This window comes from Micropterus salmoides, unplaced genomic scaffold (genome assembly GCF_014851395.1).
Source record: "Micropterus salmoides isolate LMB-PRFRI ecotype aquatic unplaced genomic scaffold, ASM1485139v1 Ms_hic_scaffold_1228, whole genome shotgun sequence".
NCBI lineage: Eukaryota > Metazoa > Chordata > Actinopteri > Centrarchiformes > Centrarchidae > Micropterus > Micropterus salmoides.
This window is the reverse complement of record NW_024040295.1, coordinates 1-27766: the sequence shown is the minus strand read 5'-3', so window position 1 is coordinate 27766 and position 27766 is coordinate 1. Positions and strand designations below refer to the sequence as shown.

Here is a 27766-nt window from a genome sequence, read left to right as displayed (position 1 = left end):
CAGCTCGTCCAGCACCAAGGGCACCTACTTCCCCCCGGTTGAGTTTTCAGCTCCTCCCACTGCATCATCATCCATGGTCAAGTGTTCTGTCAGAGGTTCATCTTTATTTCCTGAGTGCTTCTTAATTCAGACAAACATCAGACTCCACAACTTATTTAACGGGTCTTTAAATTCGCTTTATTTTCAAAGAGGTTTGGTGGAAAGAATCACGTTTATAATGATTAAAAGTAAAATATCAGTTTTTAATTTGTTTTCTTGGGTTTAAATGAAGCAGCTTTAATGAAATTTAAAGAAAGCAAACTGCTTTTAAACGCAACTGGTACGAAAGTGAAACGAGGGATCATAAAGCGTCGCTGCGGTTCTGCAGATAACGTCGGTTATTTAGTTTTATAGCCTTTTTGTTCAGAGTGAAACTGACGTGTCTTTTCTCGGTACAGATCCTGAATCCTCCTCCGTCTCCTGCCACGGTCCGCTCCCAGTACACCATGGAGTTTGGTTACTCCTCCAACAGTCCCTCCACACACAGATCCTACAGGTACTCGCAGACTTCACTGAAACTGATTCCTGAAATCCACAAACTGCTCCCATTGTTTTCCATCTCACAGAGCTGCTTTCAACTGCAGTCTGCTTCTTTGCTTTCAAGTCTTGAACGCTCGCTGGGTTTAAATCCTTCGCAGCTCCGTTTGTAGCTTCTTCACCTGAGACACAACTCGAGACCTTAAGCCTGATTTATACTTCTGCGTCGAGTCTTCCTGTTCAGCCCTCGGCTAACTTGAATGGGGATAAAATAAAAAGACGTCGCCTCTCATTCATTGTGTTGTTTCTCTCTCTCTCTCTCTCAGTTACCGCCCCTACACCTACCGCCACTTCGCCCCCCCAACCACCCCCTGCAGCACGGACGTGTGCGACAGCGACTACACGCCGGGACGCCGGGCGCCGCTCAAGTCCAGCTCCGCCGCCGCCGCTAAGGGCTACACCAGCGACCTCAACTACGACTCGGAGCCTTTCCCGCCGCCGCCGACCCCCCGCAGCCAGTACCTGTCGGCGGAGGAGAACTGTGAGAGCTGCCCGCCGTCGCCTTACACCGAACGCAGCTACTCCCACCACCTCTACCCGCCGCCGCCGTCGCCCTGCACGGACTCCTCGTGAGCTAACCCCCCCCCCCCCTCCCTCGGCACGGCTCCGCCCCCTCACTGTAAATAGCAATTGTGCATATAAAGAGGTTAAAAATGGGAAGAGAGACTGATGAGGAGGCGCGAGACGAGAAGAGGAACAAAAAAGGAGGAGCTGCAGAACATTTGTACAGTGAAAAAGAGAAAAAGCATATTTATATTTTCTATACAGTGTTTACTGATGACGCCATCGAGGTTTGTATTAAGAAATTTGTAAATTTTTTTTAAGAAAAATGTTTTATTAAAATCATCACAAATATAAGTTGCCTTAAAAGCAGGAGGAGAACGAGGCTGAAGGACAAACAGCAGGACGATTTAACTTATCCGATGCCAAATATGAAAAACATCAATCGCTACAGGAGAAGAAGAGAAAAGTCCCCCCACCCCCGCCCTCCCGGAGGCGGCCATCTTGTCTGTAGTTACCATGTAAACTGGAACGCTGGAGAACGTGGTACTGGGTCTTTGATTTAAAAATTTACCTCCTCGTTTTACAAAAAACGGTTGTGTCTGTCGTGGATGTGAGTCATGTGACACCAGGTTCTGAAAGGTGAAGCAATAACACTAACGCAAGGCACATATTTATTACCCAAGTATTGGCGAGGCTGCAGAGCTAGAGTACGGAGGCCCTGGAGGGACACGAGGGGAAGGTCCCGAAGATCTCAAGACAATCTGCCTTTTTTTTGTTTTTGTTTTTTTAGCAGAACTCCGCTCGTGTCCCTTCAGGGCCTCCGTACGCACAAATCAAATTTTTTTTTTCCCACTACACGCTAAGAGATCAGGCCGCTGAGAACATGACTCGCATCCCATACGGTTTAAACCAAAACGCACGCTCGTGTGTGACATTTCCTGTCTCGTTGAAACGTTCGAATGCTCGACTGCAACTGTTTTAAGTGAAAACGACCCAAAGCTGCATCCGTCACTCTCTCCCTCCACCTCTTGGTTTTAATCTTGTTGTTTTGTTTGTTTTTTTTAACCCCTTGTTGTCAAACACGGAGGAAGCAGCAGCGTCTCCCTCCAAGAACACGATCTTGTGCCTGACCAGTTACAACATCTTCATATGCTTTTTTATTTTTATTTTAAATGTTTTATGTTGTTGGTACTTTGAGAAAAAAAAAAACACAAAGGAAATCCAGTGCCCACTAAATGCTATATAGTATTTTTGTACCACATATTGTGTAGATAACGTATTTATAAGCTATATAGAAAAAATCATTGTAAATCTGTCCATTGAACTCTTGCAGTACTTTTCATTCCGTCTTTTTTATATTGCCTCATTATATTTTTCTACAGAATATCACTTCAAACGTACGCCGACAATCTCAGACCCGTCAGCTCGAAGAACATATCCAGGTTTTTTAGCGTCTGTTCGAGTCAGTCTGACGTTTGAAAGACTGTTGATCTTTTTTCTTTTTTTTTTTAACGCTGTGGAGGCAGAAAGCCGGGACCAGAGGCCAAACAGGAGGCGGCATCCGTTCTGTTGCCTTTTTACGCAGTTTTTCTGTAAATCTGTTCTTGACTTTATGCTTCTCGTGACGACCAGAAATATATTTTTCAAAATGACTCGTAGCGAGCGACCCGTTTGTTTTGTTTTCTGAAAGTCACAAAGAGAAAAGTAACACCAGCATGAATTTGACAATCTCAATGCTTTACACATCAACACACCACTTCAGGCTCATTACTCACAAAGGTCGTTTTCTTTTCTTCACATTGAAAGCACAAAACATCCTGTCTTAATGAGGCATTTTACTGTTTTCATTTAAAGAGACAATTCCTCTCGTTTTCCAGAGATTATTAAATCATCTCTGAACAGTGGCGTCTGTTCTCGGCTCATTTAATCCTACCATTGGTTAGAGCCGGGTATCGTTTGCCGATACAACCTGACATTTTGGAACAGATACCAAAGCCCTTTTTATTATTATTCTTTGAGGAATATAAAAAGATCTAAAGAGCCAGCGAAGTTCTGAAACATTCTTGTTAGTTTGTGTGCACACAAGACACAAACTTTAACATTTTGTTAAGTTATTGTCTTAGTGATGCAGTTATTATCTATTGTTTCGGGGCACATATTGATATGTTGGGCGCCAAAGTTATAATCGTGGGCCCAGATAATTTAAGAAATTTACACAAATTCTTGTGTTAAGAAATATATTATACTTATGGGCTTCAGGCGGCTCCGTAGAATGACTTGTTCTGGAAAACAGTGAAATAATTAAACCATACTCCCTTCAGTTTTTTGCTCATTTAAGAGGAGTCGGGTTTTTTTACATAACATTATTATTATTATTCAGAACAGAACCAGTGAAGATGCCAATAGTCCAGTTCCCCTTGGACCAGTGCATGAATATGTCTTTTTGGCTCCCTGCTGCCTCCATACTTCCTCAGCATCTGTCCACACCTGTCGGACAGCTGAGGACCTACCTGTGGTACAATCACTACACATCCAGGTGTGTTTTCATGCCGACGGCGCTCATAAGCATCACACATACACACACGAACATTTTTGGGGAGACGTTCTCATTCTCTAAACTGCACTTTACAGGACGTTTATTTTTTTATCTTGACTTCTGGTACAGAACTTCAATTTTGTCGTGCAGCTGGAGGAAAGTTGTGAACGGAGTCCGAAACTGATGACTGACTTGGGGAAGAGGAGTTTTTATAGTCTGGTTGGTGTCGAGGAACTTTTTTTTTTTTTTTTCTTTGGTAAATTGTTTCCTCAAACAAATAAATTGAGCTCACTATGCTTATTTTTTATTTTGCTATGCTTATATTTGTCCTTAATTTAGTGACTCAAACCTTCAGTTTTACCTCATTGCTCTCTTGGATTAATGATTTGTACAGTTTTGTTTAAAGGCTAAATCACTCTGTGTTCTCCTCTGAGCGGAGTTGTTTCTTCAAAAAATAGTTTTTTGAACTGGGAAAACATCTGAAGTATCACAAACGTAGTGAAACAATCTGTCGTCCTGATGTGTGATACGGGATGTCAAAGGTGACAATATTAAGACAAAATCCATTTAATTCAGACAAAGATCAAATGAAACTACTGAATCTAAAAGCACTCAAAGTGACACAATTAGGAATTTTAGGGAATTAATTAAGTAATCTGAGTACTTGATTTAATATTTTAAGGGAACCAAGAAAAATCCCAGCTTTGAGGGTATAAATCACTAAACTGAAGGAGTGAAATCACTGATTATTGATATGTTGGGCTGGGTGTCGCGTTACGGATCTTTGTACCAAAATGTTTTTTCTAAACCTTACTTTAAGAAATAGAAACACTTATTTGGAGCCAACTTTCAAGCCGCCAAAATGAGAACTTTGTCCAGATAAATAAAGTTTAAATTCTGCCATTTTTATATTTATATTGTTAATTAGGGGCATTTTATGTTTTGACTTGACGGCTGACAGTAGAGGGATGACGTGATGTTTACTGGACGCCACGAAAACGTGCAAATTTACATTTTAATCGTGAGAAAAGAAAATTCAACAAGATTCTCAAACTGACTGATTAATGTTAACTTTTACTACCTCAGTGCTGTGGACAGAATTCGGTGCAAATAAGTGTTTCGCTTCGATACCCGGCCTTTTCGAAACTCCTGTCTTCTTTTAGGGCTTCACAGATTTGACAGAAAGGTACAGTAAAAGATAAATATGTAATGACGACACCTGGCTGAGTGAAACGAGACAAAATCAAGACGCCTCAGCGTGTCGTTAAAACGTGATTTGACTTGAAAATGGACATTTTGTACAGATTGAGACGAACATGGTTGAAAGCAAAGAAAGTAGAAATGTAAAAAGATTAAAAAAAGGTTGTCAATTTTTTTTTTTCTTTTCAAAGCACTTTTGTCTCCCGGTTTTATCTGAGGTTTCGACAGGAAAACAGAGATTTGTTTTTTTGTTTTGTTTTTTGAAACGCTATCCTTCGTCATTTTGCTCTCATGGAACTTTGCGAGGACGTTTTGTGGAGGCGACCAACATTTGGTGCGTCGTGTTTCGTTTAATTTCCACTAAAAGTCTAAGTTTTTAAACGATGACTGCTTCACCTGTAAGCCAGAGATTCAGATGGACCTGTACATCTCATCCAGCTACCACTATAAGCTGTTGTAACTCATGAAATGCTGATTTTCTTTCCCTTTTTGTTAAATATAAAGTGAGTGAACTTAAAATGAGCGTCTGTGTGCTGATTGATTTTTTTTTTGGGGGGGGGGGGGTTGGATTAACGCCGCTGACACTTTTTTAATCATTCACAATATAATTTTGCAAAGAGGAAATTTCTTAACCTGGTGTTGTCTTAAGGGTCAAAATTGACCTGCCCCTTTTGTTTAACAGCAGAGGGGGGAAAACTAAATAATATTTGTTTCCAACTTTGAAAATTTGATGAGTGAATTAAAAAAAATTGCCTTTGTTCATATTTTCACGTAAGCTGTAAACCACCTGGGTAGAAATATTGTCTTAGGATCATTTTTGACTACCTGGTTATAAAATCACCACAAAAACACACATAAAAATGGGGAGTTAAGTCCACACAAGGGTTTGAACTACTGTTGAGATTTGCATGAAATTTGAGTAATTTGTTTCTTCTAAAACAAAATGTAAATGTTGATTTGACATTTAAAATGTTACATCCTTAATCTAAACTTTTCTTAAATCACTAATTTACAAGATTTAACTTTTTGCATTTTTCATTAAATTTTGGCTTTACAAGCAAAATATTTCCCCGATTAAATTAAGGTTATGTATTTAATATTATATACAAAATTCTCATCTGGTTCCTTTTAATAAAAATGTTTATAAATCCGAATACAAAATGTATAAAATCAGTTTTCAGTTTTCACCAGTTTGAATTTAAGTTTCCAAAACCAAAATGTACATCACAAACTAAACCTTTGGTATTATTAAATGTGTTTTGTGTTATACGTAATGCGTATTTGTCATTAGGGCGGCAACTAATGATTATTTTTATGGTAAAAAGTGTTTCAGTGTTTCCCTAAACCGCAAGATGACGTCCTCGAAGATCTTTGCTTGTCCACAACACAAATATATTAAGTTTACTGTCATAGAGGAGGAAAGAAACCAGAAATATCCAGATTTGAGAAGCTGGAATCAGAGAATTTTGACATTTTTGCTTTAAATGAGGACTCGCAGAGATGAATCAATTATCAAAATAGCTGGGAATTATTGTAATAGTTGACAACTAATCCATTAAGTGACTAATCTTTGCAGCTTTACTTTTCAGTCATAATTAAAACAACTACCTAATAGTTTTTTTTAATGTTCATTTATTTATTTATTATCTTACAAAAGACAACCTACAGAAGCAGAAGTGACTTCTAAATGAAAAGAATAAATAGATTAATAAAACATGACTCTTCTACACAATATACGGTCCCATCTAATCGCATTATCTAGAGGCATTTTTACATTTTAGTTTCATTTTAACCCTGTGAAACATCTAATTATTTGAAATTAGAGCGTTTATTATACCTTATGGCAAAAAATTAATTAATATCACTTTGCATAAATGAGTTTTGTTTAGGATTACGTTATATATTTGGAAAGTAATTGACAAATACACACCAAACACAAATTACTGCCTATTCTCTGAATTGCTCAGTTTTTAGTTAAAATCAATGAGCAACAGACAATTATTAGGAAGTGAACCTTGGAAACAAATTATTGAATCATTTATTATCTTGATACAGCAGGAAAATGCAATAGATGCTAAAAATATTTAAATTTCTGCTCTAAATATGTCTAATAAAGTTTATCCTAAACCTTGAATTAGTTTACTTAAATAATCTAAAAAGTGTATGCAGCCTAATTAAATGCATAATGAAGGAAAATAAAATATGATTTACATTTGTATACATTTATTACCTTACATATCTGCTGTATCTAAGTTGATACACACATTTTCAACACGATTTTACAATGAAATACGTAATTATAAATTGCATCAATCCAGTAAATATTGCTATTAAAGTATCAGAAATTGAATTGAATGTTTTTCTTATCTGAACTTATCTGAATTTTTTGAAACCTCTGTTTTGGTTGTGTCAATTATAGGGCCTATGGTGAATGAATATCGGCCCCCTGGTGGATGATCGGTGCATTGCATGTATCTGATTGTATACATAAGGGGGTTTTGAGGGGGGGGTTATCACACTGATGATGTAGAGGTCTGTAAAAGATATGTATCATATGTGACTCACTGCAGGGATTTTGACTTTGCATATCTGCGTGTATAGAGTGAAGTTATCATCACAGTGTTAAATATAACCCTAGTTATTACATAACAAAACGCCCTTAAGTTTTGATTTCCTTCTTCATTTTAGGTTCCTCTGCAGCTACCGTAATAACCGTTATGAGAGCCCGCCCCCCGGCAGTAGAAACTGTTAATCCACAAAAAAAGTAACACGGTTGCAGGTGAGAGGTTCAAGAAGAGCAACCAGGGGGGGGGGGGGGGGGGATTCTGCATTGTTTTGTTTTTTTAATTCACATCTGCAGCTAAGAGCGGGCGCACAACTTTTATTTCCCGCTGCTATTCTGATCATTACGGTGTTCGTAAACACGCCCCCTTTTCCCCGCAATGTGTGCTGATTGGCCCGCGTCTGTCACATGACCGCGGAAGAAGAGGACTCGGCCGCTGAAAGAAGGGTGAGGAAATAACAAAATAAAAATGGTTAATTTTAAACGTTAAGCCCCGTGATGGCGGTTTATTCACCGGTGCCGGTTCGTAGCTCGACTTGTTGGCTAACGCTCCCGGTGTTGAGTCACAGGTAAAGCGGTTAGCTTGTTAGCACGACGCAGTTTTAAATCAGTTCCGTTCCGCGTCCGCAGGAAGTGAAAATAAAACACAGCTCACATTTAAAGACATTTACAGCCAGGAGCTGAACTCCGCCGTGTGTTTGTGTTTTTATCACTTACTTTAATGTTCCTGGCTCGTTTTTAAACCCGCCGATGTTGGAAGATATTTATTTATGTGTAGCTGTTTTGCTGTGACATTACGTTAAACAGCAACTTCACTTACATTAAATCAGATTTATCATAATCCGCTGCATTATTGTCGAGTCACGGCGAATTATGTTTCTAACAGCTTTTTGTTGTTTGAGGCCTGAAACGGGAATTTCCCACCGTGACGCCGCGTAATACGTAGTGACGTGTGTGAACGTCGAGCAGGCAGCGTAACTATTATTTAAATTTATTTCTAATTGTTTGTTTTGCAGTGTTACTGTTGTTGCCGCATTCTGACACAAAACGTTTGCAAATAATAAAAATAATAATAATAATAATATACAAAGAGAAGACAAAGTAAAACATATAGAAAGATATGTAACAATATACATATGTAAAATAATATAGAGAATAATATGAGCCTAACTTTAATTGTTTGTTTTGCCCTGTAGTGTTACTATTATTGTTTCTGTTTTTACGTTTGCAAAATAAATACTTATAAAATAATATACATTAAAAAGATGAAGTTAATCTGACAAAGTAAAACATTTATAAAGATATGTAACAAATAAATACAAAAAATAATATAGGGAAGCTTTATTTTAATTGATTTTAATTGTTTGTTTTGCTGAATTACTGTTGTTGCATAACGTTTGCAAAATATAAAAGAAAGTAAAAATATATATAGATATCTAACTTAATAGTATTATATAATATCAATACATATCTAAAACAATATGAAGAAATATGAACTTGAATTAATTTTAATAGTTTGCTTTGCACTTTTACTGTTGTTGCTGCTTTGTGACAAAATATAAAAAAATAATGATGATATACAACAAGAAGTGAAAGTAATATAGCTTTAATATTATTATATTATTATAAAATAATGAACAACAAGAAGATAGAAGTAAATGTCACAACGTAAAACTTATACAAACGTATGTAACTCAATACGATTATATAAGATTAATGAATATGTAAAATGATAAATAAAACAGAACAAATATGGATATATTTAAAAACACTATTATATAATTGCAACGCTACAAGAACAGATGTCATATGGGGGTTAAAAATGTGCAAGAAAATACAGTAAATGTGAATAATCAAATTAATAAGACTACAGAGTTAATGAAATAAACAGTTCACAACATGACAGGAATGAGAGGTTAGTTTGATTTATAGGCTGCAGCATTAGAGGCGGGTGGTGCAACAAATCTGAGGTTCCACTTAACAAGACGCAGAATCTGATCAGACATTTGATGCACGTAAGTGACTCAGCCCGTCCGGAGTATTGATCTTATCGACCGGACGTTGTTTCTGTGTTTCCAGGATCCCTTGCAGCCGTCAGGATGCAGAGCACCACCAACTACCTGTGGCTCATCTCAGACCTGCTGGGTCAGGGAGCGACAGCCAACGTTTACCGCGGCAGACACAAGGTACCGACTGACACCAGACTCTGACGGCACGGGCGTAAATTCAAACAGTTGCATAAGATATTCTTAGTGTAGCATGCAAACACTGATGTTACAAAATCACCTTAATATGGGGACTTTTTGTGCTTACATGGCGGTGGTTTTATCTGGCCAACTACACAAAGCGAGAGTTGTTTAAGTCTGATTTAGATTTATAGGTTGTCTGGGACAGAGGACGTCTCTTACTGAGATATTCAGCTGCAGCACTGATCTGCCACTTTACGTCATCCTGAGAAAAACCCAACCCAACGGTAGATCTAAAGTATTAACCTGATATCAGTTCACACGCAGGCTTATCGCCGTGTTAGTTTTAGTGCAAGACTTACTATACAACAAGCTGCTCAACAAGCTAGTTGACATTATAATAACGAACCGAGGAATCAATGCAAAATACATCAGTTACCATAATTTTTTTGTCTTGACTAAATTATTAGTGTCTCAGCATCATCTGTGTATTAAAGATAAAATAATCTGATATTCCTGGGAGCTGTGGCTGCATACTCTCACCTTTTCTTTGCAGAGGAGGAGAAGTGCCGCTTTGGAAAACGCAGTCTTTTTCGTGGTCTGACAGCCGACCCGTAGTAGCTAAATAGAGATCCTGGGTATCAAATGAAAGGTCCGTTCTGAAGTTATCTGCCTGTAAAGCATGGGTGTGCTTTTAGTCACAGGAATATTGATCTATATTCACTGTTTTTATCAACATTTCAGAAATGTTTTAAAGATAACTCCCAATAAAAGTCAACATTGGAACAGTAAATATGGCCAAAATATGGACATTCATATACATTTATTATTTTTAAATGATAAGATAACTGTAGTTCATTTTCATCAAATTTACAGTTACAATTGCATTCCAGGTGCATTAGAAGATATTCAGTTGCATTACAATCTATTTTATGATGGTTTTGATGGTTTATTGCATTAAAATAAAGCTTTTTTTTTTACCAGGCAAGGATGAAAATATCATATTTTTCTTTATTGCATCTCTATTTAGTCTGTAATGGTAAAATAAATATGTGAATTTACAATGGATTTATATTCCTTAGAATTCTGCATCTAGGCCTAATGGTTGAGGAGTTATTCCTGGTTCATTTTAGGTATTTTATTTTAGGTGTTTTCCCCGGAAAAGGGTGGAGGTTTCCTGATTTTCCCAACATGGTTGTGGGTTATAGCAGTTTCTGGTCGGGGCTTAGAGCTTTGATAGCATCATACTGGGACTGAAATAAAAGAAGCTCGGGGGAAAGTCTGAAGTCTGGTTATAATTTTGTGCATCCAGTATGAAATGGATAAACTAAAAATGCGCAAGTTATGCTTGCAGGTCTAGCTAGTGTTAGATTCCCATCAGAGCAGCTGACCAATCAGTAAACAGATAGCAGGTGCTGCTGTCCAGTAAAAACCTCCTCAGGATACACCTGTGGTTCCTCACGCAGGAGGCGGAAATCTGAATGGAAATCACAGATTCTGTTTACATGTGAACTGTCTCTTCTTTTACATCTAAAACACTCAGGTTTCATCTCTCAGACGTCACAGTTTGTTTTTATAGTTGATCCAGAAGAGCCGTCAGCCTGTAAACTGCACCAAAGGGGGAATTTCCCACAGCGTTAGACCTGAATCTTTAAAGTCTGCGGATCCGTCTGAACATGATCTTCTGTTTGAATTTGGGATCTCACGTCTCATTTAACGTCGTCGCCTCAGGTCTGTCAGATCAAGTTAAAGCGGGGTGTGGTACGTCTCCACTTGTTTTATTAAGTTCCAGGAGTTTACACACAATTTCAGGAAACCTGCGGAAAATAAGTGCTCTAAAGATTTTATCAATTTTATTATTATTATAAAAATGAGTAATTTGAGAAGGAGGATTGTGACGGAGCAAAATCTTCCAATGGAACTCCACATTTAGACATTCAGAGTATAAAATGTGTCTGAGTTCATGTTTTTGTGTTTAATTGTAGAAAACTGGGGACCTGTACGCCGTCAAAGTGTTTAACAACCTGAGCTTTTTGAGGCCGCTGGACGTCCAGATGAGAGAGTTCGAGGTTCTGAAGAAACTCAACCACAAGAACATCGTCAAACTCTTCGCGGTGGAGGAAGAGGTCAGTAACTGCAGCGAAGCTACGTTAGCTTAGCTTTTTATAAACACTGTTCTCAGGTCTCAGCTGTTTTGTTGCTGCTTCCTGTCGAACTGTAGATTAATTTAATCATCAGATAACCTGACACACACAACGTTTCAAGGGTTGGGTATCACTTCAATTTTATCGATTCAGATTCTACTTATCTCGGCTCTGACTTCAACCCGTTCACGGATCCTCTTCTTCCTCCTCCTCCTTCATGTCTCTAAAGTGAAAGGAGTCTCTGTCCTAGTTACCATAATTTATATATCGCGGCGTCTCTGGGACTCGTCTCATCTGTAACCTTCATTGGTTTCCCTTCAGTATAAAAGGTGAACGTCGGCTCACCTGTGTTCTGTACCTGAGACGTTGCTACTGTTGGCGTTAGCTGGAGAGCGCGACACGCTGAACACGGTGAAGCGTTCCTTCAGATTCACGCCGCGTTGAAGGAAACGCTTCGTCATGTCTGAGCTGCTTCCTCCTTCGCACCAAACCTCCTGACTGCAGCTGCTGCAGTTTGCTGTGTCGTTCTCTTTTTTTTTTTGGTGAAGCTAAACCAAACTTTGGAGCGTTTGCTGCGACCCGCCACGGTCCAAGACCGGAACCAGAAGGACTCTATTCTTCATGCTTTGTCGTCGTAACAAATGTTAGGTCGGCGCAGCAGCTCCTGGCAGATCAGAGACACTTTGATGGGCTGTAAAATGCTGACTGCAGTTCAGTCAGGAGCTGAGATATGCAGGAAGTCAGGAACCGAGAAGCAGGATCCAAACGCACGGGTCTGATCCAGTCCACGGGTCTTGGAGATTTGGTTCTTGATACCCAACCCTCAACATTACTGAACATAAGATGATTGTTATCAATAGAAAGATAGATCAACTTCTGAACAAGTGATATTTTCTTCAGATCCATGCAGATTGTTGAATAAGACAAATGAATAAGGTGAAACAGTGTGTTTAGAAAACTTTGTGTTTAGTTTTAGACTTGTGTTTTTCATCATGATGAAATGAAAAGTGTTTTTTTAAGATGCCTAGAAAAGCGTTAACATGTGTTTGACCTCCTCTTCCTGTCAGTCCAACACCCGTCACAAGGTCCTGGTGATGGAGTATTGTCCCTGCGGAAGTCTCTACACGGTGTTAGAGGAGTCGTCCAACGCTTACGGGCTTCCTGAGGACGAGTTCCTCATAGTTCTGCACGACGTGGGTGAGGGACAGTTCGATTACCTGGAAACTCACCTCATGTTCCGCATGTATAGTCCACTAACTGTTTCACTGATTAGTTACCGTCACTTCTACTTTCTACTTTGACGTATTTTAACCAGAGAAATATTTAGGACTCTAATGCAGGTTTCACACACAACACGATTTTTAAACTTGCATCGCTTTTATCGCACGAGTTTTAATGATGGAGAACACTCAAGCGGCTACATGAGTGTTCTCACACAACGCGACCCAACATTACTACAGCATTACTGTATGAACCCAAAATAAACATTTTGCTGTGAATTAGTTTCAATAAACGGATCAAACGGATGCCAATGTAACTACATCAAGATGCCGATATGTTAAACATATTAAGTTATGCTTAATCAGGTCTGTCAGCAAGTTTACAAGCTTACAATTTTTAAAATGTTTGTTTTCCGAATATAGTTTGGATCAATCGGGGCTATGCTATGCTATGCTAACGTCTTTCATAGCAAAGTACAACGATAGCAGGAATCAAGTAATCAAGTTTTCTTTACTTACCCGGTAGTTCAACTGCCTTGCTGACTTTTCTCCAAGCAGTCTCCTGTTTTGAGATATTTCAACTCGCACGTGATTTATCGCACTCCGCATCGTCTTTGAATTGACTTTGTATGTAATCGCGTCGCCCCAAGCACTGTCATCACGTTGTGTGTTAAACCAGCATAAGGATGCCTTTAAAACACTAACCTGTTGTGTTTTGATGACTCTGAGGTGTTTTCTGATTGGCTGTTGTGTCTTCAGTGGCAGGTATGAACCACCTGAGAGAGTACGGTATCGTTCACCGGGACATCAAACCAGGAAACATCATGCGTGTGATCGGAGAGGACGGACGGTCCGTCTACAAACTGACAGACTTTGGAGCAGCCAGAGAGCTGGAGGACGACGAGCAGTTTGTGTCTCTGTACGGCACCGAGGAATACCTGGTGAGAGAAAACATCTGACATCTGGTGTCAGTTTGAATCCTCTTCGTATCAACATGTCAGAAAAGAGATCTGTGTTTGAATCACCAGCAGGAGATATTCAGGAGCTAATTCCTAAGTTTGGGTGTAAAGTCCTTCCTCATTTCTTAGGAACCAGTTTGTTGTAGGTGGAGATTTACTGTTCAAAGTTACTGAATATTTTGTAAAGTTTGCACTGCGCAACGAATGGTCAGTTCAAGCTGGAAAAGAACGAGCTGTTGGCAAAAATCAAGTTTATATAGTTGTTCTGAACGTCCACACTGAAAAGTGGAGTGAAAAGGTTAGATTGAAAATACATATGGTTAGCAAAAAAAAGTGAGGTTAGCATAAAAATGTTAGCATAAAATGGGATGGTTAGCATAAAAAAGTAAAGTTAGCATAAAAATGTTAGCATAAAAAAGTAAAGTTAGCATTAAAATGTTAGCATAAAATAGTAAAGTTAGCATTAAAATGTTAGCATAAAATAGTAAAGTTAGCATAAAAATAGTAAGGTTAGCATAAAATAGTAAGGTTAGCATAAAAAGTAAATTTAGCATAAAATATTAAGGTTAGCATAAAAAAGTAAAGTTAGCATAAAAATAGTAAGGTTAGCATAAAATAGTAAGGTTAGCATAAAATAGTAAGGTTAGCATAAAAATAGTAAGGTTAGCATAAAATAGTAAGGTTAGCATAAAAAGTAAATTTAGCATAAAATATTAAGGTTAGCATAAAAAAAGTAAAGTTAGCATAAAATAGTAAGGTTGGCATAAAAAGTAAATTTAGCATAAAATATTAAGGTTAGCATAAAAATAGTACGTTAGCATAAAATAGTAAGGTTAGCATAAAAAGTAAATTTAGCATAAAATAGTAAGGTTAGCATAAAAAAGTAAAGTTAGCATTAAAATGTTAGCATAAAATATTAAGGTTAGCATAAAATAGTAAGGTTAGCATAAAAAGTAAATTTAGCATAAAATATTAAGGTTAGCATAAAAAAAGTAAAGTTAGCATAAAAATAGTAAGGTTAGCATAAAAAAAGTAAAGTTAGCATAAAAATAGTAAGGTTAGCATAAAAATAGTAAGGTTAGCATAAAATAGTAAGGTTAGCATAAAAAGTAAATTTAGCATAAAATATTAAGGTTAGCATAAAAAAGTAAGGTTAGCATAAAATAGTAAGGTTGGCATAAAAAGTAAATTTAGCATAAAATATTATGGTTAGCATAAAAAGTAAAGTTAGCATAAAATAGTAAGGTTAGCATAAAAAGTAAATTTAGCATAAAATAGTAAGGTTAGCATAAAAAGTAAAGTTAGCATAAAAATAGTACGGTTAGCATAAAATAGTAAGGTTAGCATAAAAATGTTAGCATTAAACAGTAAGGTTAGCATATAAAAATAAAGTTAGCATAAAAAATGCTAGCATAAAAATTTTAACATCAAAAAGTAAAGTTAGCTGCCCATCACAGTTTCCCAGGAGTCCAAGGTGACGTCTTAAAGTCTTGTTGACCTGTTGCGTCTTCTTCATGTGTTTCCTGTGTAGCACCCCGACATGTACGAGCGGGCTGTGCTGAGAAAAGACCACCAGAAGAAATATGGAGCCACGGTGGATCTGTGGAGCATCGGAGTCACGTTTTACCACGCCGCCACCGGCAGCCTCCCGTTCAGACCGTTTGAAGGACCACGCAGGAACAAGGAAGTCATGTAAGAGTGCAATCACACGGTGTAAAAGAAGTGGAGGTAGCCTCCGTGACGTCACCCATTTGTGAACTACTGTTATGAAGCCTCCAGTTTGGCATTTTGGCCGTCGCCATCTTGTTTTATATTAGCTGGGATGCTAACAGGCTTTAAACAAAACGCACTTACCGGAAAAATTCTCCTGATAATCTTTTTCAGCGGCGCTGGTTAAATGTACACAGAGCAGCGGATACGAGTCGCCTCTATCCTGACTGTCAATCAGCTTGTAGCCCCGCCCTAAAGCCTCCCCTGCTTCCTGGTCTCTGTTCCTCTAAATGGGACCATAATTTACTAAATGAACATCATGCTGTGTTGAAGAAGACTTGAAACTAGCGACTGAGACCATAAACTCATCAGGAAAGTGTTTACTGAGGGAATAAATCAGCTGAGAAGAAGAAACATTTTCTCACAGACTTCTATACAATCACACTTCTTTCTGCAGCCCCCTGCTGGCTGCTGGAGAGAACGCAGGTTTAAGGAGCTTCAGTTTGGCCTCACTTTGCAAACGCAGAGGTTCCCGCTCGAGTGCAACGTTAACTTGTTTCTAAAGAGAGTTAAAGTGACTGAGCTGCTTGTTCCTCAGGTATAAAATCATCACAGAGAAACCGTCTGGGACGATCTCCGGGCTTCAGAAGTGTGAGAACGGGAAGATCGAGTGGAGCACAGAGATGCCGGTGTCCTGCAGTCTGTCCAAGTAAGACAGCGCAGTAAATACATGTCAGTGTTTGGGATCTCGTCGTGTATTGCCGACATTCAAACCTTCTGTCAAGTTGTTTTCTACCCCAGTGATCCCCAACCAGGAGTTCTTGGACCTCCGGAGTATTTAAGAATTAGAAATTATAGTATAGTATTAGTGGGAGGACAAAGCAAGATTCATTCCAAACAAATAAGGTGTTAAAGGTTAATGTAACTTAACACAAATGTTTATGTAATGCGTAAACATGGTAAACAAAGCATTTTAATAATAATTATATTATACTGATATTTTTATTTCTTTTGGAGGACAAAGCAAGATTTGTTTCAAACAAAACATTAAAATAAAGTGTTTAAGGTTAGTGTAACATCAGCATAAAGCAATTAACTTTAGCAAAAAACTACCATAAAAAAAACTACATTGTGATAAACATTTTTAATGAAGTGTTAACATGGTAAAAAAAAATTATACATTTATATTTTATATTTATTTTAAGAGAAAAAAACGATTAGCATAAAAGTAACTTGTAGTTTAAGTTACTTTGCATAAATAGTTTGTGTATTTATGGGCACAACACAAATAATATATTAAGATCATATATTTATGTACAAATGTAGAGATCCAAGAAAAATCATTTATTAAATCTGGGAATAAATCTAACAATCTATCTCTACCTCTCTTAATTGTCCATCAACAAAAAGTTTTGATACCAGAATCTCAAATATGAAAATCTTAAATTATAGCGGTGAATCCGCCTGTTGCGTCCTGTGGTTTGGTGTTTCAGGGGTCTGCAGAGCCTCCTGACTCCGGTGCTCGCCAAAATCCTGGAGGCCGATCAGGAGAAGTGTTGGGGCTTCGACCAGTTCTTCGCTGAGACCAACGACATCCTGCACCGGACCGTGGTCTACGTGTTCAGTCTGCAGCAGGCAACGCTGCACCACATTTACATCCACGAATACAACACGTAAGAGAGGAAAGAGGGAATATTCTGTTTACTAGTTTGTAGGATGGAGACATTTTCAACAAGCCTTCTTTAATTGGTTTCATTCATTTCAGTATCCCAAAATCTCTGATAATGTTGTGTTTATTGTTAAAACCTGTAACTTCAGATCAGGCTTCCCCCTGGGTTGGACTGGCTCTTTGCCCACTGTGTGTCTCCTTGTGTCCACAGGGCGGCGCTGTTCCAGGAGCTGTTGACCCGCAGGACCAGCATCCCGCTGCACAACCAGGAGCTGCTGTACGAGGGCCGCCGCCTCGTCCTGGACCCCAACCGCCAGACGCAGTCCTTGCCCAAAACCTCCAGAGACAACCCGATCATGCTCGTCAGCCGCGAGTCCGTCGCCACTGTGGGACTAATCTTCGAAGACCGTACGTAGTGCTGCAGAGTGGCCTGCAGGGCTGAACTTAAAAAGGTCTTAAAACAACTGAAGTAGATCTTTAGAGGGGTTATCTCTTCATTCTGCAGGTCAGCAGCGCAGTGATTTACATTATCAAACACACTGACCACGTTCAGAATGTGCGTCACGGTTATTTAGACAGAGGCTCATTTAACTTAGCTTCGTTTGTGTTTTGGATTTAAGTTGGCATTAACTTAAATTCCAGGAAGCCTTAAAATGGTTTGTCATGCTTTATTTGGAGAATCTCTTGCGTGTGCAGGTCTTGGAAAATCCTAAATCATTAAACGTGAAGATGGAAAGTTTAACTCGCAACTTTTTTTTTTGTCTTCACAGCTAGTCCTCCTAAAGTTCAGCCTCGCTACGATCTGGATCTGGACGCCAGCTACGCAAAGGTACTGATTTAACTACATCATGTTAAAAAAAGAATCTCAGATGAATCTACATTTGCTGAAAACATTTAAAAAGTCAAAAGAAGCGACAAGTTAACAGATCAGTGACCTTCACACCACACAGTGTTTTAATAATGTAGAAAGGACAGTTTTGCTTTTCAGAGCCACAGATTTCATCCACAGTTCGCTGAAAGCGGCAGGAACATATTCTGCTCATTTTCAGGTTCATATTGTTTTTAGGGGTCGTACCAGAACAGGTTTACATGGTTCAAAAAACACTATATTTTTGTCAGACTGCACATTGCTGCAGCTCCTCTCTTCACCCTGTGTTGAACGCTCCGTTTTAGCTACGGAGTGAAGCATCTCCCTTCCGCAAGATCTTTGTTGGGAGTTGCACATGCGCAGTACCTAGGACTACTAGCCAATCAGAAGCTGAGTAGGGCGGGTCCTGGCATGCAGGTAACTATGGCCCAATCCCAGTGTCCCCCCTCACAGACTCACAGACTTTGAGGCGCGTTCCCGGGAAGTCCGTGAGGGATCAGGGCCGTCCCGCTGTCAAATCATCAAGTGTGTGAGGGCTCTCTCGCGGACATTTTGAGCCCTTTATAGACCCTTTTCGTAAGTCCGTATTTCTGCAGACTTTGACTGAGGGAATTGCCCACAGTTCATAGCGGTATGACGTAAAACACGGGGGTTACTGGGGGAAGCCCGGAAGAGAGAGAAGTATGACGGCAAATCCGCATTTTAAGAGAAGAAGAAAACAGTAAACAAACAAGCATCGACACCAACGCTGATGTTAAAACTGTTGAAAGTGTTCTTAACTTAAGATGCTGCATAGAACACATGAAGTCAGAGGAACGCAATCACCTCATTACACACTAAGTTTATTCAACTATTTATTTTAGTTTTTGCTTAATGATGCTGTTTGACCAACAATAGTGTATTGATTAATTACAAATATATTGACATTTAGGCTACCTCTCCTCCACTCTGTAGGGCGAGAGCCTGCAGGACTTAAAAATAAGGCAAAAACATGAAAAAAAAAAGGTTGCAACGTGTTTCAGCAGGTAACATGATAAAGTGGCAAAGTGCTGTCCTGTTCCTGTTTACAGCATTTTGAGCAATCAATCACTTTCCAAGTGACGTCAGTAAAGTCTGTGAGGGTTCAGGGCTCAGGGCTTAGGGGGGACATTGGGATTGGGCCAAAGGCTTCAGTTCATATCTACATGTTTCTGAACCAGCTTCACAAACTAGACTGGAGCAAGAGTTTCAGAGTGGCAAGTTATTAATCTGTAACACATTTATTTATCGTCTCTACATCACAGGAACAGCTTTATGTCCTCTGACTGTGTGGACGGTCTAAAGGCTGCACTACAAACGAGCTGTTTTCAGTTCAGGAACAGAGTTTTCTGTGGGAGATGGGAACTCTCTTTGGGTGGACTTTTTCACTTTGCAAACCTGTTACATGGACAAAAAAAGATACTTTACTTTCACCGCGTGACAGTCCAGACGTCGCAGTAGATTATCACAGAAACAGATCCAGTGTGTCGTTACGATAATTTGACTCCATAAAGTAAAATTAGATCCACTTCTCTGCCTTTTGTTAAATATCTGATCTACCGCTGAGAATCCTGCTCACGTGATTGGACACCTCAACAGTTTAACCTGAAGTGCCCTTTATTAAAGTGAATACACTGTTTGAGCACAGCTGAACTTACTCGCTGATGTTGTTGTTCAGACTTTTGCAGGTGATGTTGGACATTTATGGAAAACTTCAGAGTCTCTGCTGGTCTATCAGGAACTAGTACGGAAAGGAGTTCGTGGTTTAATGTGAGTTCACATCAGACTCTGTGTGTTTGTGCATGAAGGTTTTTCCAGGTATAAAGGCATCAGCTTGGACTCCTTTTTGTTTGGGTTTTTCTTGACTCAAAGATGCAGATGATCTAATAAACACGTCTGCTGAAGGACTGACTGACTGTCCGCCCAGTGAGCAGACTGGTTTAGATTTAGCTCACTTCCTGAGCAGAAAAATCAAGTCAGTCAAAGAAAACCGATAAGAATTTAGGAAACATCTTGATGCAAACAAGTGACTTTGGTCAGAAATCTTTTTAGGGATCTTTATCCAACACTGCAAGCTATTACAAAACAATTTACATATACTTTACATTACTTACGTGTTATTATTATTATTATGTGTGTGAACATATTAGAACGCCCCCATATTTCTAGTTTTTATGTAAATCTAAGTAGTTCAAGTCCAGTGAAAAACCTTAAATGTACCAAATTAAGCAAACTGACAAAGTTAAAAACGTTTACGTCACCAAAACAGACAGTTTTAGATCTAAAATGAACAGTTTTGCTCATTATTTCACTGTAGGATTAACCGATGACCAGCTGCTCTGTGTTTCTTCATTAATATATTTAATATATATATAATATAGTACAAATAAAAACTCTGAGGTTAATTAACAGGCTGTTCCAAGGTGCTTACTGTTACGTGTTTACTTTCCTTCCACTGCTGCAGGAAAACTTGAAGTTGTTAACTCATTATTAATCCCTGAATATTGCAAATCTCTGAAATTTACAATTTTCCCCAGTTTTGTTGACCTAAACTTTGTCTTTACCTTCTTTGGTTATTCTGCAGCAGTGGAAGGAAATGAAGCCTTGAAACCCATTTCTATAGAAGCACCTTGGAACAGCCTGTTAATACACCCCAGAGGCTTTATTTGTACTTTTATTATATATATATTATATAATATTAATGAAGGCAGACGGAGCAGCTGGTCATCAGTTGATCCTACAGTGAAATAATGAAAAAACTCTTTAATTAAATTGTTAATTTTAGATCTGAAAATATCTGTTTTGGTAAATATTGTTTTTATTTTCCTTATGTACCATTTAAGGTTTAGTGTTTGTGATACTTTTGAGCGGTAGTGTTTTGATGTTGAAAACAATCTCTTGTCTGTCTTTATCCAGCGAGCTGATGAAGGAGGACTACAGTGAGATTCAACACAAGAAGTCGGAGGTTTTCCATCTTTGTAGTTACTGCACACAGATCCTGGAGAAGACTGAACAGCTGTGAGTGACTCGCACGCACAGTAATAAACAGAATTTAACTTTACACGTGTCATGTGACCTCCTGACTTCCTGTCTCCTGTCGCGCAGGTTTGAGGTGCTGATGCGGGCCAACGTGATGTCATCAGAATACGACGAGATCGCAGACATGCACAAGAAAGTTCTCAGAGTGAGCGCTCGCTGTATTTAGGTTTTGACATGTTTAGCTGTTTATGGTCGGGAACTTCATTCATGTCTTTAAGTAAAGTGACTACATTGCGAGCAAGGCATTCCTCTGTGGTTGCTAGAGGTAACGATTTATTTCAGGCAGGATCACGATTTTGTCACAATTCATTTTCATGTTGGTTTGTAAGACCAAGAAAGAACGTGCCGTTTGCTTCTGCATATTTAAAATCACAAAGACAGGGAGGGACTTGTTGCGGATATTGATTGGCGTTTACAGTAGCCAGTAGCGCTGAATGTGCGTTACGCCCCCCCCCCCTCCTCATGCAGACTGGTTCCAGCTCCCAGTGAATGAACACTGCAGCGAGACCGGGTCTGAACACAGCCTCCAAGACCGACGGAGGCCAATTCGACGACAGGGAATACAGGCCGGCCTGAAAACCTCCAGGGGTGTAACGTTAACACTAACACACACCCCAGGTGCTCTGAGCTCCCAGTCCAGACTGAGTCAGCTCTCACCGCTAGAAAACAGCAGCTAGTATGCCGCGGTTACTTTAGCAACAAGTAACGCTATCTCTGTCAGCAAACTCCGCAAATCACATAAAGCGTTGAGGCAGAGCAGCCGTGCGACATGGGGAACTTTAGATTTGACTGAGATGTTTATATTGACTGCTAAGGTGTTACTGAGTGGTCTGTTGGTGTTTATTAGTATGTACTCGTGTTACATATTGGTGTGTGTGCAGATCTCCAGCTCTTTGGAGCCCATTGAACGAACAACACAAGACATCAAGAGTAAATTTCTCCCAGGAGGCCTGCTGACTGACCTCTGGACACAACAAGTGGGGACACACCCCGAGGACAGGAAGTAAGGCCGTCTGTCTGTGTGTTTACATGTAGTAATGTGTAATATAAGCATGGTACAGTATAACTAGATGTGTGACGGTGAGCTTGTCTCTGCAGTGTGGAGAAAATCAAAGTGCTGCTGGACGCCATCACGGCCATCTACCAACAGTTCAAGAAGGACAAGGCAGAAAGACGTGAGTTCTCCCAAACAAACAATAGTCTAATAAAGAGCTCGTTAGCTGTAAAAACTGGGGGGCTAATATATTATATATCCAGTCCAGTCATACTCAGTAGTTTGGAGTGAAATTCTTAGTTAGGATTTTCATAGACTGTGTAGGTCGAATAGGACTGCAACGATTAGTCGGCGTGATCGAAGGCGTCGATTATTATAAAAAATTCGTAGACGTGAAATTTCATTGTAGACGCGTGTTACAGAGATGCCGTTGAAGGCCCGGATCAGACAGAACGGGTTTTTTGCAGTGAGAGTGTGTTTTTGCGCCCTGGGCGTCTTGCGTTTTGGCCGCCTGCTGCGCCTTTTCGAAGGAGCGCTCTGAGCACACAGAGTTGAAAAAAATTCAACTCTGGGCAGAAAAGCGCCTGACGTCACCCGCGTTGTTTTTCCCATTGTCCAATCGAATGAAAGGACAGACGAGTCCTCAGTTGTGCTGACGGAAGTTGCTCGGATTGTCCGAAGACGCAACAATCTGTCCCCGAGTCATCCTAAAATAATCCTTGAACCGACAATCATTAAGACGAAGCCCCTGGACCAGCTGGCGGTACAGATCTCCGTTTCCTGTCTCCTGCGTGTTTGTTCACCTCTCACCCTCAAACAGTGCCCGAGCAGGCGCCCTGCGTTTGTCTGTTTTTTTTAAAGCAGATGTTTTTAGCAACAAAAGACTCAGACCTGTGAGTTGTGATCAAGTTTCTGCTAATATGACCGTTATAACTTAGCAGCAAACCGGAGATTTCAGATCGCTGGCGCTATAATCTTTGATTATAGCAACATGAAAAAAACGCAGCGCACTGCCCTTTTCCAAATTCAACCAAAAGGGGCTTCTGCGTTTTCGAACCTACGCTTTCTGTCTGATCAGGGCCTAAGGGAGGATAGAAATAAACAGCCAGAAATGTTCCTAATATGAAGATTGCTAACTGCAGTGTCGACTACTGACTACTCACGAAGAAGAAGCTGTCACGCCAGAAGCGGAAAGCAGCGGAGAAAGAGGCAGAACAGCTGAACGTTTTTTGTTTTACAAGTTTTGTATAACATTTCATCACTAAATACTCTTTTGAGGCGAGAAATCAACTGAGTAGAATTTGAATATCGGCAGTTTTACCAAAGTTGATGGCGAATCAAAAATGTTTTCGGGGGTTGAGAAGCTCCACAAGCGCCCGCGAGGTTAGTGGTCGGCCGGTCTCGCCCACAGAGCGCCCTGGTCCCAGTTACAACAACAGATCAGCAGAGGAAAGGCCACAGCTGTAAGATAGTTTCAGTGTTCGTACCGCTGTTATTCTGTCTTTGCAATCTGAGTAATGCTTTAACATTTTAAAGTAAATCAAGAAACATCTGGCTCGTGCTGTCGCCTACAGAACATTCTCCACAAATAAAACTTATAAGCACTTTGGAAAAATAAACTACAGAAGTATGAAAGGTGACTGTTGCTTTATTATTCTAAACAGACATTGTTAGAGTACGGTTGTGGTTATAGTTTTTACTTTGAATGTACCGAAGCAAAAATCTTTGCAGTGTTTCCCACAGAAGGACAGTATAACTGTGGCCAGCGGAGGGGGGGGGATACAGCGTGTTCGAAAACCCAGCTGTTTTCTAACATTAACGTTAGCTCTCCTTATTAGTTTTGTTGTATTATGTGTTCGCCATCTTGGATTAATTTAGCATGCTAATTTAATCTAAAGAAAATCACACTGTTAAAACCAAGATTTCATTTATTTTCTTTAAATAGTTCTTTATCTGTTTTGCCTGTTTCTTCTGCTGCTTGTGATGATCAGTAAGATGTTATTTTACATCCTGTGTTTAGGTCTGCCGTACAACGAAGAACAGATCCATAAATTTGACAAGTAAGTGAATTAACAGCAGTTTTTTATGAGATATCGCTGACATGTATACATGTGTACTGCCCTACAAAGGCAAAACAATTGTGACCTGCATATGTGGTCAACATGTAGTTTTAACCTGTATCTGACTTCTGTTTGAAAGTCATGTCATAGAAATGTTTCTGTGAAGACAGATTTCTAAATTAGCTGTTACTCTGCACTCTGGGTATTACTACACTCAATTCAATTTCAATTCAGTTTAGCTTTATTGGCATGAATGTAAAACAACAATATTGCCAAAGCTAAAAAAAAAAATTACAAAAGAACAATTAATTTCATACATTTCATTAAATAAGTAAAAAAAAACTGTCAAAGAAAATAGTAAAAATATATACAAAATACATAAAATGTGAAAACAAAGTAAAAGTAAATATTAAAAAATACATAAAATATGAAAACAAAGTAAAAGTAAATATTAAAAAAAACAGTAAGTGTTAAAAAATAATAAAATATATAATATGAAAACAAAGTAAAAGTAAACAAACAGTAATTGTGTGTTGGGAATTCAATTGATATTTTTCATAAAATAAATAAATCAGTAAATGTGTGTGTGTTAATAGACAAAAAAAAATATAAAAAAACAAAGGAACAATAACTAAAATAATAATAATTTGAAAAATTTAAATTAGCATTATTTAAGATATTTATCAGTCTGAGTTTCTACTGATTGTCCTCAGTTTGTGGCACGAGTAGATATTTTACGGCAGTACTCTGGCAATGCATTTCCGTACTCTTTAGTAAAATATTAATTGTACTCTGACATACATAAACTTTAAACAGTAAAAGTGGATTTCTATAAGCTATGGACTGTAAAAAATAATCACACTAAACGGGTTAAAGTGCATCAGAAAGCTGAGGGAACACATGTCTGTAGATACTGCAGTATTTAGGGCAGTATTTGCAGTTCTCGGATATTGTGCGGGTTCTATGACAGTGGGAATAATCATCCTGAAAAGATATAAAAATCCCATTAGTGTGAACTTCCTTCTGTCGGGTTTTATTTCGAAGTCTTAAACCTGTGTGTGTGTTTTCTCTGACAGACAGAAGTTGGTCCTTCACGCCGGTAAAGCCAGATCGCTGTTCACCGAGGAGTGTGCCATGAAGTATCGTCTTCATCTCTAAGAGTGAAGAGTGGATGAGGTAAAACACAGAAACTTTCTCCTCTTCCTCCACACCTCACCTATGTACCACAGACAGGAAGTGGCCCTAGTCTCTCTGTGGCTTAGTGAAGCATCAACAGTGCGTGCTCGGTGTGTTAAAAGCGTCTCGTTTTAATGTTTTCAGGAAGGTTCATCACGTGAAGAAGCAGCTTCTCGGTCTGTCCGGTCAGCTGATCAGCACGAGAAGGAGGTGACCATGCTGATGGAGAGAGCCATCAAGGTAATTTTCCACGTACACTGAGGAAGACTCCGTAATTAGAGCCCAAAATTCCAGCGTGGCGAAAGAGATAAAAGCAGCCCCTTGGCCGCGTTTCACCAAATTGTATGAAGTTTTTGTGGAAGGTGCATCATATCCAGACCTACAAAAAATCCTCTTGGAGCAATACTAAAAAACCCAACCGGAAGTCGGTTTCATTTTAAATTTAAAAATTTTAATTTAAAGTTTTGGTGATTCCAAACTTTAATGAACTCCTATAGAGAATGAATCCGATCAACATTTTTGCATTGCATTCTAAAGGCATTGACGATGAAAAGTTGTGCTATTTGTGAGTTTTCGTCGACGGGCGTGTCCGTGGCGTGGGGTCAAAAATTGATGATTCGCTATAAAACGGGAAGTTGTTATAACTTCAGTGTACATGCTCACATATTTTACAAATTTGACAGGTGTGATGACAGTCCCGCTCTGAAGACACCTACAAGCCAAGAGGTGCATTTGATTTCATGCAGCGCTGACTAGTGAAAGATATTTTAGGTGGGGCTGTGCCATATCCAGTCAGTTCCAGTAACCGTTCCAATACAGTTCAGCACAAACTGCAGGATACCGGCGCTTAGTGAAATAGTCAGAAATTATTTAACGCCAATATTATTTTATTATTACTTCAAAAATGTTTATTTTGAAAAGAAAAATCAAAAACTTTCCACCACCAGGGAGGGCGGCGCCCTAGCTCCCTCTGTTGGCCAGCCTCCACTGCATGCTGGTTAGAAATTGTTTCTGACTTTCACCGGCGCTGCAAAACGTCACCATGTCACATGACATTAAAACCTCACAGGAGCATAGGAGTCCAGCGACCGCAGTTGCTCTCCGGCTACACAAAGTTGGAATCACCTTTTGTCATTGATTTCAGCTCACAGTAAGCTCACACAGGTAGAATGTGTCCAAGTTAACGGCGCCGTTTTTATACCCCCCCCCCTGCAGTCATCAAGTTGGCGAAAGCGAGCCGCAATCATCTGAAATGCACCTGATATTCAATTAATGTTATAGCGCCCCCTACTGGCAACAGGAAGTACGCTTTGTATGATGGTGCTCATTTAATTTAACACACTTACTTACTTACTTACTGTACTGGTAGATTTTGCGGATGTTCTCTAGCGCCACAGGGGACACAGGAAGTGACGTTTAACTTCTTCGTGAGGCATCAAAAGCACATGATAACTCAGAGCCATGCTGATGAGCAACTGCCCTGTCGCCGCAACATGCCCCGACATGCGAGGGCCCATCCAACACTGCTTGAAGCTTTAATTAGATGTTGGTTTCCTAACGAGCTGTAGTACATTAAACGAGGTTTTACTGTGTTGTGCAGCTTCAGGAACAGCTGCCTCAGAAAGTTCTTCCTCTGGTGTCCAGTGGGATGAAGCCTCAGTCAGCCTACCTGAGTCAGAACACGCTGGTGGAGATGACACTCGGGTGAGATCTCATCATCATACGGACATCTGACAGGGGAAAAAACAAAACACTATTATTTTATTTAAAGTACTATTTATAACAAAAAAAACTTTATTTTAGTAATGATTTACATATCAATTTTCCTATAATATTAATTTCTCTGGTGACCTCATCACATAATCACGTGACTTGTTGTTTTTCAGGATGAAGAAGCTGAAGGAAGAGATGGAGGGAGTGGTCAAGAGCTGGCAGAGAACAACCACTTCTTAGAGAGGTCAGTCAGCACAACAAGTACATGGTTAGCCTAGCTTAGCACAAAGACTGGAAACGGGAGGAAACTGCTAGCCTGGCTCCATTAAGGGCACCTTGAATTTGCACTTCAAATTGACTTGTTAAGGTGCAAATTCAGTTCTTTCTTTGTTATCTAGTTAAAAAAATGTAATTTATCCTGATTGACAGGTCGCCACTTGTTAATTAGCTTGAAGCCCGCCCTAAGGTCTCCCCACCTTCCTGGTCTATGTTCCTCTAAATGGGACCATAGAAGTAGAAACATTCTCAGAGACTTCATACAATCACACTTCTTTCTGCAGCCGCTGGAGTCGCCCCCTGCTGGCTGCTGGAGAGAACGCAGGTTTAAGACACTTTCCCTGCTTGATTGAAA

The 27766-nt window shown here is 39.4% G+C and overlaps 1 protein-coding gene and 1 pseudogene across 1 annotated transcript; both read left to right on the top strand.

Annotated features, from left to right (window-relative positions):
• Positions 1-6: 6 nt before the first annotated feature.
• LOC119900089 (low-density lipoprotein receptor-related protein 6-like) lies at positions 7-2381 on the top strand. The gene is made up of 3 exons (XM_038714850.1): positions 7-37; positions 438-535; positions 843-2381. Exons 2-3 carry the CDS (start codon positions 486-488, stop codon positions 1147-1149), a joined length of 357 nt encoding a protein of 118 aa, XP_038570778.1. The 5' UTR covers positions 7-37; positions 438-485; the 3' UTR covers positions 1150-2381.
• A 5380-nt stretch (positions 2382-7761) lies between these two features.
• On the top strand, positions 7762-27445 carry LOC119900088 (annotated as a pseudogene).
• The last annotated feature ends 321 nt before the right edge of the window (positions 27446-27766 follow it).

What these genes read in the sequence shown, in the direction of transcription:
- LOC119900089 (XM_038714850.1), top strand. Translation starts at nt 486, where the DNA reads ATGGAGTTTGGTTACTCCTCCAACAGTCCCTCCACACACAGATCCTAC. An exon ending in TCCACACACAGATCCTACAG is followed by an intron (nt 536 to 842) that starts GTACTCGCAGAC and finishes TCTCTCTCTCAG; the next exon opens with TTACCGCCCCTACACCTACC.